The 16,603-nt window shown below is 38.8% G+C and overlaps 1 protein-coding gene across 1 annotated transcript; it reads right to left on the reverse strand.

Moving 5' to 3' along the window:
• Positions 1-1,062: 1,062 nt before the first annotated feature.
• LOC125776148 (piggyBac transposable element-derived protein 3-like) lies at positions 1,063-15,428 on the reverse strand. Its single transcript, XM_049447030.1, has 3 exons — positions 14,899-15,428; positions 14,466-14,788; positions 1,063-1,172 (listed from the first exon to the last, which is right to left on the reverse strand). Exons 1-3 carry the CDS (start codon positions 15,426-15,428, stop codon positions 1,063-1,065), a joined length of 963 nt encoding a protein of 320 aa, XP_049302987.1.
• Positions 15,429-16,603: the final 1,175 nt, after the last annotated feature.

The raw sequence follows: 16,603 nt of genomic DNA on the forward strand, positions 1-16,603 counted from the left end.
AAGATAAAGGGACTGTTATTTATACAATTAAAGCACAAGACCAACTCATTGACGCTACACGAAATTTAGGCAATAAGGACTTAAATACTGTAATACATACATAATGATATCAATAAAACAGGAGGTCTTCCTAATGTATTGAAAATATTCGTTGGAGCAAAAGTGATGTTAAAGTCGAACATTGACGTGTCAAAAGGTTTAGTAAATGATAACATGGGGTTTGTTAAAGAAATTTTCAAATTTTCACAGGGACCAAGTATATGCAGAAGACATCCCGTCAGTACGTATTAGTTTCGACTCAGATGGTGAATACGTAATTAAGCCAATATCGATACAATTTCCAGCAAAATACAACTATGGAAGTGCTGAGAGACAAATGTTGCCAATAATACTGAGTTGGGCGCTGACCGTTCATAAGATGCAAGGTTGTAGAGTAGATCATACAGAAATTTATCTGGGTTCTCGACTGTTTGCTGCTGGACAAGCTTATGTAGCACTTAGTTGTTGTAGATCTTTGGACGGTATTCGAATTGAATTGAACTAGACCGTTCAAAGTTGACAGGTAAAACCCTATACAACAGTTAAGCTTTAGAAAAAATGATTCGATTAAGAAGTAATAAATCGTAAAGTCGTCAATAGAACTTGGTCGCAAATAATATCACAATTAATCAATGAAAGATTATGAGTAGATATTAAATGTTGCCTCATTATCGATTTACTTAACCAATACTACATGTTATAGTTTACATTTTAAGAAGTTTGGGGTTTTTCACATGAAACTGAAAAATTAAAAATAAATATAGTTTAAAAAAACTAAGAAACACGCTTTTAAAGTGTCGGGGTTGTCGATGATGTACTTGCCGTTGTGCCAAGTAAAATAAAAATTGTCAGAAATTGGGTACAATACAAATTTGTATATGCGAGGGTGTGTAATATATGTATATGTATGTTAATAAATACAATTGTATGTGTTTATATAGTTAAGGGGTTATTTCTATATATAAATATATCTAAGCAAAACTTGATGTGGTTACTTTTTCCTGCGATGATGAGTTAATGCTGCTACTGATGTTGTAGCTGCTGATACTGCTGCTGTTGTTGTTGTTGATACTCCTGCTGTGTTTTGGCGGCGTATGTCCGTTTGCTCTGGTAATTCGTTTTATTGTGTCTTTCTGTTTGTTGGGTACTTCGATGTTATGTTGGCGCTGTTGGGTGTGTTATGCATTGTCCTCTAATTCGTATTTAGACGAGTTAGGAGGACTATGCAGGGATATGTTCATTTGGTATGAACATCCCGGCCGACTTCCGGTGTCTGCGAATAAAAAGATTTTTAGATCTATTTTCATTAGGGTAAATGAGTATTGTTATAAACTGATTAGAGGTATACTTTGGGTTTATATTGCACAAGCACTCAATCTCTGAACCAGTTCCGACGCAATTATAGTCACCTTTCGGGTCGGGTTGATTATGGCTCGTATTTTATTCCATGTTTGTGTGTTCGTTTTGATAAACGGCTGATAGTACGTCGGGCCGTGCGATGGGTACTTCCTCGTTCTTCTCGAATGGGGGAAAGGCTCGCTTTAAAGCGATGTGGGCGTTATGCCGGTTCCTTCGTTTCAGAGTGGGCTGATTCTACGGGTCACGCTGAGTGATCGCACAGTGAATGTGGTGCTGGTTTGGCGGCTGCAAATTGGCTTCGTTCTGGTTTGAGGGGCCAGGTCACTATAAGAAAATAAGATTAATTATTTGGTAAAGTGACTATTTTGGTTATTAGGCGGCTAATTGTTCCCTGAGGGGTACGTATGTCAGCTATTCTTGTTTTCCTGTCTGTACCGATTACGTATTTCTGGAGGGGATTGGATGACGCATTCGAACAAAATCTGAACAAATATGCTACAACTCGAATGGCTTTGGGTAAGGATGAGAATCTATCCAACATATCCTCTTGTGTTGTGTTCACGAAGGTCTTGATTGGTTGGAGTTCCAGTGTTGTATCGATTGATTTTTTGGTAACTGGCCAGTGTTTCGGGTTGAATGTTAGCCAGTGGGATCCGTGCCACCAGAGGTTATTATTAACCATTTCCAAAGGTGTGCTTCCACGAGTAGCTAGATCTGCCGGATTGTCTTGACTTTCGACGTGAGTCCAAATTTCGATTCCAACCTTTTCTGCGATTGTGGCAATTCGCTGAAATACAAAGGCTGTCCATGTGCATGGGGGTTTGCTAAACAATGAAAGAACAATTGTGGAATCCGTCCAAAGGTGAGTACGGTATTGGATTATACTTAGTGGGGTTAGGATCGCATCCACTAGATTCGCCTGAAGAACAGCTCTGCAAAGTTCTAGCCTTGGTAACGATATAGTTTTTATTGGGGCCACACGAGTCTTGGATACCAAAAGGGTTGTCCAGGTATTTGTGTTTGTAGAAACACTGATATATAGGGCTGCAGCGTAAGCTTTTTCAGATGCGTCAGAGAATCCATGAAAATTGATGATCGCTGATGTCGAAAAGTGGGTCCGTCGAGGAATTTCAATGAGATTTACGGAATTGTAGTCATTTATGAATATTTTCCATCGATGGAGAGTTAAGGGTTTTAGACATTCTTGCCAATCGGATTTATCAAGCCATATCTGTTGCATTATTATTTTAGCTGTGACTACACCGGGGCTGAGCCAACCAGCTGGGTCGAACAATTTTGCTGTAATCGATAATACTTCTCTTTTAGTATACGACGTTTTGTCCTGAATAGGGTTCATGAGAAAAAAGAACGTATCATTTTTTTCATTCCATCTGATCCCTAGTGTTTCTGTGTTATTGGATTCTGGTAAACTGAGTGAGTTGGTATCCAATAGGTGTTCTTGTGGTATTCCAGATAAAACTTTTGGGTCATTTGAGGTCCATTTGCGTATATCGAATCCTGCGAAATTCAAAGATGAAGTGAGTTCATCTCGTGCCAATATCGCTTTTGGTACGTCATGTGCTCCTGCAATTAAGTCATCAACATACATTCCGTTTCGAAGTATCTCTGCTGCCAGTGGGTGGGTTCTTTGTACATCATCCGCTAATTTGAGGAGGGTACGGATAGCTAAAAATGGAGCACAGTTAATACCAAACGTAACAGTTTGTAATTCAAAATCTTCTATAGGAACGTTAGGGGATTTTCTAAACAAGATTCTTTGAAACGGAGTGTGTTTGCATTCAACGAGTATTTGGCGATACATTTTTTGAATATCTGCGTTGAATACGATTCGAAACGTTCGCCATTTTTCTACTAGGATTGCGAGGTCTGCTTGCAGAATGGGTCCAGTATGTAGTACGTCATTGAGACTGTTCCCGTTCGAAGTGGGGCATGATGCGTGGAATACTACACGGATTTGAATCATTATGCGATCCGGTTTAATGACTACGTGATGTGGCAAATAATACGTTTTCGTATTATCCGCAGCGTCGCGTTCTACTTTGGTCATATGACCGAGTTCCAAATACTCGTTGATGGCCTTGTCGTATTGCGTTTTTATTTCGGATTTTTTCGACAATGATTTTTCATTTCTAAGAAATTGAACTAGAGCTAAGTGTCTTGAGTTGCCCATTTCTATGTTTTCTGGGGTTTTAAAGGGTAATGTTACCACAAAGCACCCAATTGAGTTTCTGTGGGTTGTATTTTTATAAATTTGCTCAAAAACTATATCTGAAGTTGAGAGTAGAGGCGCACTTGGAACTTCTTCAACTTCCCAAAATCGTGTGAGCAACTTGCCATCTTTATTGAAAAATGACATTATAGAGGGTGATAAGGGTTTTTCTGATGTGGGTCTGGATAGAATCCAACCGAATTCCGATTCTTGGGCTAGAGGGGTCCCGAGTACATTCCTCCGTATACCACTGAGAATTATTTGTGGGTACAGGTCACTTCTGATCAATATGTCGACTGGTCTGGGCTTATAAAAGTGAGTGTCAGCTAAACTAAAACCGAAATCTGTATTAGTGATGATCGTATTAAGTGAGTGAGTGGGTAAATCATCAGTTAAAGTTTTTAAGATAAACGCGTATGTTGTTATCTTAAACTCCTTTCTTGTCGGGGAGCGAAGGGTGAGTTCACAAATTTTGGTGGGTGTTGCCGAAGCGGTGTTGTTCAATCCAGTCAGTTATGCATTTTTCTTGAACGTGGGTATGTCCGATTTTGTCTGGAATTTCTCTGAAATAAAAGTGGCTTCTGACACGGAGTAAACTAGTGCGCGAGCTGTGGATATTTGCCCTTTGTATAAAACTTGGACTACAGCAGTACCTAGCAAAATCTGCTTCCCACTGAAGTTGTGTGGGTCTTGGGTTTTAGTTTTAGGGGACTGTAAGAGGGTTGTGTAGGCTTGCGGATTTGAATTGATATTACGGGTTTGGGAGGTATTACTGGTGTTTGGATCAAGAGGCGGGTTAGGGGCTCTTGATCCTTGCGGGGGGGGATTGGGAACGGGGTGGTATATCCCTATGCAGAAGTGTGTTATGTTTCTTTCTGTATATTCTACATAAATATTTGCTCTTGCAATCTCTGAAACTGTGAGATACGAGTATTAGATAGATAGATAGATTATTGATTGAGGCATGCACTGCGACCACGGGTCTATTGTGCCCTCACCTAGCTCACAAAGACTCGCTTAGCCCCAGCATATTGATGAAGTCCAATATCCTACTGGGTGCTAGCGAGGCAGTGTGATCCCTATCCGGAAACATGGATCCGAGGGCCTTTGACCTGCGCCTACAGACTGCGTTACAGTCGAGTAGCAAGTGCTCCGGGGTTTCAGGCTCACTGTCGCAGAACCGACAGTTTGCGCAAGCTGAGAGGCCCATGTTTGATAAATGCCTTCTTAGCTTGCAGTGGCCGGTGTAGAATGCGACCAGGAGCCTGAGTTTGTTTCTTGGGAGGTTGATTATGGTCTCGAACCTCTTTTGGTTATACCCCCCACTAACAGTTTGGCATGGCGCATCCCGTGCGCTCGCTGCCAGTGTGCCTCCCTGCACGCTCTTTCCTCTTTGCGGAGCAGTTCCTTCACCGTATGGGGACCCACTCCAGTAAATGGTTCTGGCCCCACCATAGCAGTGGAGGCTGCGGAGCGGGAAAGCTCGTCAGCCAGTTCATTGCCGGCTATACCCCTGTGACCAGGCACCCAGATAAGGTGTACCTGGTTCTTTTCGGCTAGGTTGTCAAGCCTTCTTCTACACTCTTGCACTAGTAGCGATTTGATTACGTAAGAGGAAATCGCCTTTAGTTGCGCCTGACTATCGCTGATTATAGCCATTCGCTCGTTGCGATAGTTTCGGCGAAGATTTATCTCAATACACCGACTTATGGCCAGAACTTCGGCTTGGAAAATGCTCGGAAAGTTTCCCATCGGAATGGAGAGCCTGGTACGCGGACCCGCGATACCCGCACCTATTCCTTCCGATGTCTTCGAGCCATCGGTGTACCACCTCAATGTGCTATCCCTTAGTATTTGCTCAAGAGTGGTGTCGTTCCACTCACTCTTGCTACCAAGGGTAACCTTAAACTTTCTTGTTAAGTGGGTCGTTTTGCTGATGTCGTCCCTTGGAAGGAGGGCAATAGGAATATCACCTCTTATTCTCTCCATCCTCTGGGACGAAATTATCTTGCCTTTACCACCACCCTCCGCTGTTATATGCAGAAGTGAGTTCTTGGCTACTTGACCTATTATTATATGGAGCGGTGTGAGTTCCAGCAGGACCTCCAGAGCCGCCGTAGGGCAGGTCCGCATGGCTCCCGTCATGCACACGCATGCCAACCGCTGTAGTTTGGCCAGTTGGGTTCCCACCGAAGCCTGTGCCGCCACGGAGGCCCAGGACACCCTCCCGTATGTTATAATCGGTCGGACAATCATGGTGTATAACCACCTAATGATTATTGGCTTACAGCCCCAGGATCTACCCGCCAGCCGTTTGCATACCATCAGTGCCTTTGTTGCCTTGGCTACCGTTTGGTTCACGTGCTGCTTCCATCGCAAGGTAGAATCCAGAGTGAGACCTAGGTATTTAACCTTGTTAGTCATTTCAATCTCTCTGCCCCCAAGTGTGAGGTTCCTCAGGCCGGGTAGGGACCTGCGCCTTGTAAATGGGACGATGGTTGTCTTCGAGGGGTTGATGTTTAATTCAACTCCCCTGCACCACCCCTTTGCCAGATTCAGACCGCGTTGTACTAGGTCACAGAGAGTATCCTCAAAATTACCTCTGGCTAATATCACAATATCATCCGCGTACCCTTGGTAGCGGATCCCGTTGTCAGTTAGCAATTCTAGCAGTTCGTCCACGACAAGGCTCCACAGTAGTGGAGATAGCACACCTCCCTGTGGGCACCCTCTTGTCACCCCAAGACGAATTGTTATATCGCCAAGTTTGGTCTCAGCTATTCTGGTGCGCAGCACAGCGTCAATCCATCTGCGCACCGGTGCAGCCACCTTCCTTCTCTCCAGTGCCCTGGCTACACTCCTGTGAGACGTGTTGTCAAAGGCATTGAGCTCTCGATCTCCGAGGTCAACTGGTACAGAGCCGTACTGGTTGATCTTCCCGCTCTGTATGCATGCTGAGTAGCATGCAGGGGTGCAGTTTTCAGCACCGTCGACCTTATATTGTTGTCAATGATCTTTTCCATCGTCTTCAGCAGGAAGGAGGTTAGACTGATCGGCCTGTGGGATTTGGCCAAAGAGTAGTCCCTCATACCTGCTGTCGGTATGAAGATCACCTCTGCCGTCCTCCATGGGTCCGGGATGTACGCCAGTGCAAGGCTCTCCCTTAGCAGCCGAACAAGGTGAGGTAGCAACAGCTGCTCGCCCTGTTGCAAAAACGCCGGGAAGATGCCATCCACCCCCGGAGACTTGAATTTCTCGAACGAGGCCATAGCCCACTTGATCGAGTCCGCAGTAACTAGCTGTTTGGCGGTTACCCAATCCAAGCGGGCTGGCCTATGTTCGCTAACAGGTGGACTTTGGTCCACCGGGATGGTCTCCGGGAAGTGAGCACGCAGAAGTTCTGACGCCCTTTCCTCGGCGCTGGCCGTAAACGTCCCGTCACTCCTCTTAATGGCCAGTTCCGTGCTTGTCTTTCCACTGGCCAGAGCTTTGTGTAGCCGCGCCGCTTCTGGTGTGGAGGAGACTTTTTCGCAGAAGCTCCTGAAACTGTTTTGTTTTGCTGACCTAATCTCCTTATTGTATAGAGTTAGGTAGTACCTGTACTCCTCCCAGACCCCTGTACGCTTCGCCTTGTTAAATAGGCTGCGTACCTTCTTCCTGAGGTCTGCGAGCTTTCTTGTCCACCAGGGACAGTTACGTCCGTCTGTGGGCACTATTTGGGGACAACTATCATTGTAGGCTTTGGTGATTGACTCATTTTGTGTCAACACCCTGCTCTCTATCCCCAGGCCCGTGACGCTATCATCGATCTGATTCTGCCTTTGTAACCCGTCCTTTAGTTTTTCCCTGAAAACACCCCAGTTTGTTCTGCGGGGGTTGCGTCTCGGGGGAAGTTGCCTGACCTCCGTGCGAACCTTATTATTCTGTGGTCTGACAGGGAGGGCTCCGTTGAATACGAGTATTACAAGGCAATTGAAGCAATAACCATTATTTTTTTATTGTGGTTATTCGGGTCTCAACATTCATTTGTAAGAACTTTGGGCATTCTCGAATGGAATGTTGTGTTCTACAGGCTTACAACTTTCAATGTCTTGAGTTTTTTTGAGAAGTTGTTGCCTCTAGCTGGGTGTTCACTAGCGTGTGAAAAATTCAGGGTCGAAGTTCCGGAAATCTTAGCATGAAATGTGCTACATTTCCTGACTTTTCCGTTTCTATAGGATCCATTGTCGGATTGCGTCCCTGGAACGGGATCAGTTAGATTTCCTACTGCTTCGAGGATTTATATCGATGAGTGAGAAACGCGTTAAAAGTTTTCCAGGATGGTATTTCCGAGTTATCTTCTATCGTGTCCTCGAATTGATGAAGTAGGGTTTTGGGTAGTTTCAATCCGCATAAGAAGATTAAGATGGGGTCCCAGCTATTAGTGTCTATGTACACGTTGTGCAGATTTGTGAGACAATTGTAGACGGTCCTCTGAAGGCGTTTAATCGAGCTCCACTTTCTTGGGTTGCTTGGGATAGGTTAAATAAAATTTTCAATTGCGCATTGACCTAAACTCGCTTGTTCTCGTATTGAGATACCAGGTCCATCCATGCCATCAGGAAACCATCATTAGTTAAGAGTGCGTTTTTAGCAATTGCTCTTTCTTCTCCTCGGGTTTTTAGAATCAAATGGAACAGTCTTTCCACGTTGCTGATTTTGTAATTGTTTGAATATAGTATAGCCGTAAACATGTCCTATATCCCGCGATATATATGAATAAGCAACGAATTTATTTTTTTGTTTTATGTGTATAATTTGTGCCGCAATATACATATAATGGGTGAAATTCCGACGAACGAAAAATTTCCTAATGGGTCTTTTGAAATTTTACCTACATCGTCTGTTTTTGCTTGCTCACACTGCGTTAAATTGTTGTTAGTTAAATATATGTACGCTTAGGTACGAGTGTGTGCCAAAGCAATGCTACTTGGCTCTCAAAAATTATATGCGTAAGTATGTACATACGTGAACGAGTAAAGTGCAAAGCGGAATATGCCGTTTTATTCCGAAGTGCACTAATAAATTTATATTATTATATTTTAAATAAATTTGGGGTTGAGTACTTACAAATTTTTCATATGAGTTTGTTGATAAAGTGGTTGATTGGGTGGGTAAATATAATGGTGCTTCAAAAAAAATTTTGGAATTTTTTTTCAACTCTTACCCCTTCAAATGTTAGTGATTGTTAGTGATTGACAAACTAAAAATCCTCCCTCAAACCAGGCGCTGTAGCTTAATTCTAAGGGGTCGCTATTTTTTCTTTAGGTTGCCATACATTTTACATAGGAATTTTCGTTTTTTCATTCAAACTAAAATTTCACCAACTCAATTTCGTTTCTCAGAATTAGCCATCACATATTCATAAAGTTGGCTTGCCAGATGTTTGTTTTGATAAAAATGGATCACTGGATTCTGAACGGAAAAAGCATATCGAATTCTTAAGTAATCAAAACGTGAATTAAGATTTTTTATTATTGAGACAGTGTAATTTCAAGGTGCAAAGATTCAATTTTATTTACAGTTAAGGTAAGGTAGATATGCGGAGGCTGTCGTTAACTCCCCCCTTCCTAAAATGAATCGTCCCCGATTCACTATTATTTTGGGTTAATTTATTTATTTGACCCAAAAAAGCATTATAAGTGATTTCTTTAAAATGCATATTTTCGATTGGTTTGGAAATTCGCGAGATTTTTTTAATTTCAGTATTAAGTAAGTTATGAAAATTATTCGCAAGATTAAAATTATGTACCAAAAATATGAATGGACTGTTATGTTCTCGTTCCGTTCTGCTAAAATATTTATATTATCTAATTTTAACAGTTTATTGGTTGTTTCAATATATTCTAAAATTTCAAAATTATATATATGGTTATTTTTAAAATAATTCCAAATTTTTATTTCAATGTTTTCATAGGTTTTATTATTTATTACAGTATAGTTTTCAAGTGTTATTAAATTTGTTCCATTCAATGTTTGATTACACTGGTTTACAGCAAAAATGTTCCATGAACGCCACTATCCAATTTGTATGTGAAATGGCTCGCTGATTTCGAAAATCGAGTTAATTTTTTTAATGGACCGTTATTCGACCAAAAAAACAAAGGTGTCTTCATTTAATTATGTATATCTCACTGACCAGTTGAGCAATCTTACTGCAAATTATAAAAAATAAAAGTGAATGAAATTTCCCAAAAATATTGTCTACTCCATTTTTCCATAGGCCTTATAATTTCCGAGGCATTGATTATCACTTCGTGTTTTTAAATTTGTTTATGAAAAAATTAAAAAAAAATAAACTTTGGCAAGGAAAAAATTTTAAAACTAAATATATTTTTTAAATTATTTTTTTATTTTATATGAAGTCCTGTTTCTTTATAAAAAACTAAGCTACCAACGAACAAAATCCATGGATAAATAGGAAAGTTGTACATGATCAAATAAATATATCCAAGTCGCGCAAAGTCAATGTATACGTATATGCGTATGTTGTGTGTAAAGTAGGGGTGGGATATCTAGCTATGCGCTGGGAAATCAAGTTGTAATGAATTTTTAATGGAAAGCGAGAGAAACGTTCTATCACAAGCGCAACTAAACGATTGGATTAGAGATTAGGAATTATTCAAGGAAAAAGCTGAGCTACATGCCTCTCGTATGCAACAATTTTAATTCGTGTCACCCTATGTTAAGGTGACATATTATAGAAATCGTCACGAACCATTTGCCAAACTCTATAGGAAGGAAGACAATGTGTGCTATTGCAAAGACATTCCAGGATTATTCAAAGAGTTTGGTCAACCATATGATTCCGAGGAGTGGCGATTGTTCATAGACAGCAATAAACTGAGCTTGAAGGCCGTATTACTGCATAATGGTAACAAGAAGCCCTCGATCCCGATCGCGCATGCAGTAAACACGAAGGAAACATACGAGGTAATGGAGAAATTGTTAAAATTCATGAAATATGAAGAGCATGATTGGAAAATATGTGCCGATAATCATACATAATCATTTCGACTATAATGTAAGAGCATCAACTTAAGACAAAAATAACACATTGTTTTAATATATATTACTAATATATAAATAAATGAGTTTATAAAAACTAAAAACGACATGAAAATTGATTTTTTACTTAACAGAAACAGCGCATACCTAGATATCCCACCCCTACTTACGATATCACACTACATACGCATATACTTACGTATACATTGACTTTGCGTGACTTGGATATATTTATTTGATCATGTACAACTTTCCTATTTATCCATGGATTTTGTTCTTTGGTAGCTTAGTTTTTTATAAAGAAACAGGACTTCATATAAAATAAAAAAAAAAAAATTAAAAACACGAAGTGATTAATAAATTTCTCAGAATTATAAGGCCTTTGGGAAAATGGAGTAGACAATATTTTTAGGAAATTTCATTCACTTTTAATTTCTCTAATTTGCAGTCAGATTGCTCAACTGTCAGTGAGATATACATTATTAAATGAAGACACCTTTTTTTTGGTCGAATAACGGTTAATTACAAATATCTCAAAAACGTATCCATAAAAAAAATAACTCGATTTTCGAAATCAGCGAGCCATTTCACATACAAATTAGATAGTTGCATCCGTGGAACAAAAAACAAATTCAAATTTGTGATCCAGTGTTATCAACAATATTTTTTCCTGAAATTTGTAAGTTTTTCTCTTTTAATTTATTACATTTTCCTTGTTTTTTGTTTAAAATTTCTGACAAACATGTGCTTTTTTATTTAGTTTACAATAGGTTTTTGAAATTTCTGTTTTACAATTCTGAATATTACAAAATTTATTATTACGGTATATTATGTTCTTGTCATCGTATTACTTACATGTTAGTGCTATTTTAGGGTATTTTATATAAATTATAATTATGTCTTTTTTTTGGGCTATTTTAAATTTAGAAATGTCCATTAAATCTGATATTGTCATTATACCGTTTTGGTAATATCTTATGTTTTTTAGTTCATCAAAGTGTAAAACTGTCGGATTTCAAATTCCAATTTTACCAAAAGTGATTTCGTTTTCTTTTTATTTTCCTGTTTATGTTATCACCTTTAATATTATTTACTGTGTCAGTTAATTCTGTTAATATTTTAAAAATTTCTGAATTGTTTATTGTTATTTACTACTAGTTCGTCCAATTTGTCATTCATTTTTACAAGGTCGTCATGGTCTGGTGTACCAGCTATCCATTTCAAAAGTGTTCCTAATTCATTTATACGCCTTTTTGCCTAAAATGGGTTTGTTTTAATTGTTCTAATAAAGTTTTAATTATCAAAATTTCAGATTCTGTTTCGTGTGTAATAATTCCTAGGCTGTCGTGATTTTGTTCGTTATTACTGTATAAATTTCTATTTTCTTCTGCTATAATATTTTCAAAATAAGATAAATTGGTAATGTGAAACAGGTCCCCGTATTCCTCATAAATGGAAACATCGCCATTTTCGATAAGTACGTAGTCTTGTCGGGTGTAGTCTATAGCATCAACAATTGCTGAGCTGATTAGTGCAGTCAAAATTAAAATGATCATTTTGGAAACCTATAATAATTATGATTTTATATTATCTTTATGAATAATTCTATTTCTATTATTAATTATTAATTTATTCTCCAAATTTTCCTTAACTTGCTGTTTTTTATATCTAGGTTGTAATTTATTTATGTCTCCTATTATTTTCTCGTAAATGATTTGGCCGGAATGATACTGCTTATCTGATCTATGTTTATTATGAAACGTTAGCATCTTCTCCTGTGTTTGCTTTAAAATTGTTAGCAAATTTTCATGGTTTAATTTATTATAAAGTACTTCATTTGGTTTAAAATTCGTTACTGAATGTATTGTTGTATTGAATTTTTGCGCAGCTCTATCTATTGTTTCTAAATTACTGACAATATTATATTCTTCTTTTATACATCTGGCTATTTCAATTATTGTTGAATGGACTCTTTCAACTTGTCCGTTAGTTATGCTGTGACGTGGATTACAAAAATAAATTTTAATATTTAACCTATCCATTAAGGAGTTAAATGTTGGTGTGGTAAAGCTTGGTTCACTGTCTAAAGTAATTTGTTTTACATCTGTGAAACTTTGAAGTAATTCTATAACCTTTTAGCATTTCCAAATTTATGCTTCACACTATGCGACTATCTTTAAGTCCTGTTGATTGACATCTCAAATGCAATTTTCACTGGAAACGGAATACGTTTGAACTTAAATGAGAAATCGTTAGACATCAAAGGAATTCGTAGAATCAAGCATTCTCCCCCTTGTATTCGATAGGTGCGTCACAATCAGTCGGGTTCCATTACACACTTTCGGCGCATGAAGATTGCGAAACATAATAACGACGGATCCTACTTTGAGACGCAAATGATGGGGTAGTATACCAAGCCTGTCCAAAGAATTTAGAAATACCACTGGATAATTGACGATCGATCGATTTGTATGAGCGCAAGTCTCCCGGAATTTGACTTTGAATCTTCTAGTTTAAGTCAACAACATCGGTATTTCTGGCAGCTAACATTGCGCGTGCACTTAACCCGAAACACCCTACGTAAATTTTTTGTGGAATTTTGAAAAGATTTTTTTTCCTTGAAATGTCCTGTTGCCATATGGCAACGCTAGGTAAGCTAGGCCACTGGTTTACATATATGTATGTAGAAAATTATTCCGCAACCCCCAAAAATCAAACTTCAAAACAAAAATTTTCAATTCACTTTATTATATATCATTAAAAAATCAAAAATAATGAATTCATTTTATTAAATATCATTGAGATGATACAAAATTTTATTGAAAAATCCTGGTTTTTCACATTTTTGTATGATATGCTTCGAAGCAAGGCAAACAAAGTCCAACATCGCATTTTTTACAGGCTGTTCGCACGATGGACTTACAGACATCACCTGCACATCGCCTCTTATTTCCAATTGGAACCACAAGGTGATCAGTCCTGTCATAGCACAGGACATTCGTTACGGATTCAATTCGTTTATTTGAGGTTTTTTGGAACTTTTTCAGTTCGACGCCGTAGTGCTTGCAGTAGTAAATGGCTACTTCTCTCTTAAAATCTTTAAATGACTTATTTTCATTAGCGGATGTATAAAGAAGCCAGCTGTTTTGCAAGCTTGCATCAATAAGCCAAGTAAAAATGGAATGCCACCATTTTTTTCCTCTAAAGCTTATGCGGTGGCCTGCAACATTTTGGTCAAATCGATCCACACCCGACATAAATTTGTTGTATTGAGTTGCAACGCACGGACGTGGAACTGATATTTTCCTACGCAATTCTCTACTGTAGCGAGATGCTGTGGATTTTGGTTCGCCACTAAAACATGTCGATGCAAGGCAGACTACCGAGTTATCTACCCATTTAGTCAGATAAATAGACTCTTCTTTGATTTCCACGCTTTCGTAATATCCTGTTTGCTGTTTACGCAAATACTTCTTATGTGGAATAGGACAACTTTTTGGAATTCGGTTTTCTCGAATTGTACCGGTAGCCTGGAAACCTCTTTTTTTCAATTAAATCATCAATGGTATTCCAGTGAAAAGATTGTCAAAGTAAAAGAATAACGGAAGTTCTGGCACCTCTTCCGAAAATTCGTCAATCATACATAAGAGTGGAGCTGCGCAAGTGCCAAAGCGTTCTTCATATTTAGGATTCACCCTCGGATTCTTACCTTGGTATATTTCAAAATTGACCATATATCCTCTAGGAGTGCAAAGAGACCAAGGTTTGGTTCCGAAACGAATTGGCTTACCTTTTATGAACTGTTTACATCCATAGCGACCGAAATATGCAATCACACTTTCGTCATATGAGAGATTTTGTTCTGGGTGAAAGTTTTCAGTCATTTTGGCCTTTATATGACCGCCCACTGGGCGTAGTTTCCAAAGAGTGTCAAACCTATCAGAACTAGCAGACGGTTCGTGCAATGCGGACTCGAAGTGCAGCATATATTTGATTTCCTCAAAGCGGTTTCTTCGCATAGCATTGAAGACCATAACGTTTTGAACGTCATCATCGCAGCTCCACATGTCTCGAAAGGCTCCTGTAGAAGTGTAGCCAGTTACTATCAAAACTCTGAAAAATTTAGTGTTAAGTATAAATATCATAAAATCAAAATAGAGATTACATCGTCATTACCATCTATAGTAAGTTCTTCGTATCGTTTCTGATGATGCGTAGCCTACATATTCGAACATTTGCATATATGTTCAAGCAAGTCATCACTGAAAAATTTCTCAAAAAGTTGATGAGGTCTAAGATGCCGACAATCTTCGGAATTTGTTTCAGGAAATTTGGGAAGGACTGGTAATGAATTAGCGGTTTGCCAAGTATATTTGCTGTCTTTGTTAGCTGGTGGAAGTGGTACTCCAGTATTTGATTGAATTGGGCGACAAACCTTGGACGAGCTGGGCAAACAATCGTCTAAAGTATCGTCATAAGGTTCCTCGTCATCGACATCCTCTATATTACAATCGGTGGTTTTCATTCGCGTACTATTTTCAAATACCATTTCACATCCGGCTTTAAATTGTGCTGGGCATACATTGTCCGGAACTCCACCTTCATCCTCGCCATCATCTTCCCCACTTACATCCCCATCCTGATAAGGTGGCTCGATGTACAGTGCCTGGATATTAGTAGAAACATCGTTTTCATCATCAGAACACAATTCCTCTAAAAAATCCAAAGCTTCTTGCAACGTTAGATATACCATCGCGCGTTGCCATATGGCAACCCCAGGGTGATTTGGGTTAAGGAATCGTAGTTACGATAATTTGGCCAATGCCCGAACATTTGTGATAAGTTCATCTTTCGTGAACTGATAAAGGCAAGATGGAATTGATACCGAACTACCCGAAGTATCAACCGAAATTGTACCATTTCCATTTTTTAGCGAAGACGATGTAAAATGTCTTTGGCAATGTCGATGTTTATATCGAAAAGTATGCGAACTTCATATTCATTCCAGCGATTAACATGTTCCAGCAATTCTAATTCGTCGTTTTTTGGGTGGATTGTGTAAATTCGTCCTAATGCATTAGTTGATAAGACACCTGGATGTCAATCTACTGGTAGGCCTTGCTTCTGCGTAACTATTTCTTCGACGATGCATTCCATGTATAATAGGGGTATTCAGACCAGCCTTGTTAATATACGTCAGTCGTTGTTCGGTAGTTTTTTACATGTATTTTGTTTTTGTAAAACTAACGGACTATCGTTCTACCGAGTAATGAACTATCCATCTGGCAAACTTGATAATTGTTTCGTTACTCGGTAATATCACATCAGGTGTTCTCCTGTTCCTCTGTACATCAATTTAAAGTACTTACCAGTAGTAAATTTGATCTGTTCCACATAATTTTCAATTAAAAGACTGACAATTTTTGATTTTGCACTTTGTTGAGGCATTTTTACTCTCTAATAAAATTGAATCAGCTGTTTCGGAATAAAATTTATCATATTACCAAGGTAGAGCAAAAAGTATGTTCACAGTTAAGCCTTTTAACGAAGTATTAACTAATGAATTACCAAATTAACAGGCTTCGGTCTGAATACCCTTAATATCAAGGTATTTCCGAATAGAGCAATGTTCTCACAAACGGATCACTGATGAAAGTTGAGAAAAAACTCGTCAATGTTAATTTTGTTGCTGGCGATGATTCCACTGGCTATACTGTATTCTCTGGGGTGAAATACACTCTTTGGCCAATCTCCAAATTAACTGCGAGACGCACAACAGTCGGAAAACGTTCATGAATTGTAAAAGTAAATATTATTGCCATGTTGCTTCCTTTGGTGACGTACTTACAAACGTATTTAGACATATTTAATTAGACAATAGTGGTGAATATAGTACGATCCATGTGTTGTCAACTTCGATATTCACTC

Source organism: Bactrocera dorsalis, chromosome 2 (assembly GCF_023373825.1).
Source record: "Bactrocera dorsalis isolate Fly_Bdor chromosome 2, ASM2337382v1, whole genome shotgun sequence".
NCBI classification, from domain to species: Eukaryota; Metazoa; Arthropoda; class Insecta; order Diptera; family Tephritidae; genus Bactrocera; species Bactrocera dorsalis.

Excerpts from the sequence above, each read along its gene's own strand:
- LOC125776148 (XM_049447030.1), bottom strand. The coding sequence starts at position 15,428 with ATGGTATATCTAACGTTGCAAGAAGCTTTGGATTTTTTAGAGGAATTG. Across the intron at positions 14,789-14,898 it reads ATATGCAAATGTTCGAATAT|AGTTTTGATAGTAACTGGCT; the intron begins GTAGGCTACGCA and ends TAAATTTTTCAG. Across the intron at positions 1,173-14,465 it reads ATGTAAACAGTTCATAAAAG|AAAGACACAATAAAACGAAT; the intron begins GTAAGCCAATTC and ends CCCAACAAACAG.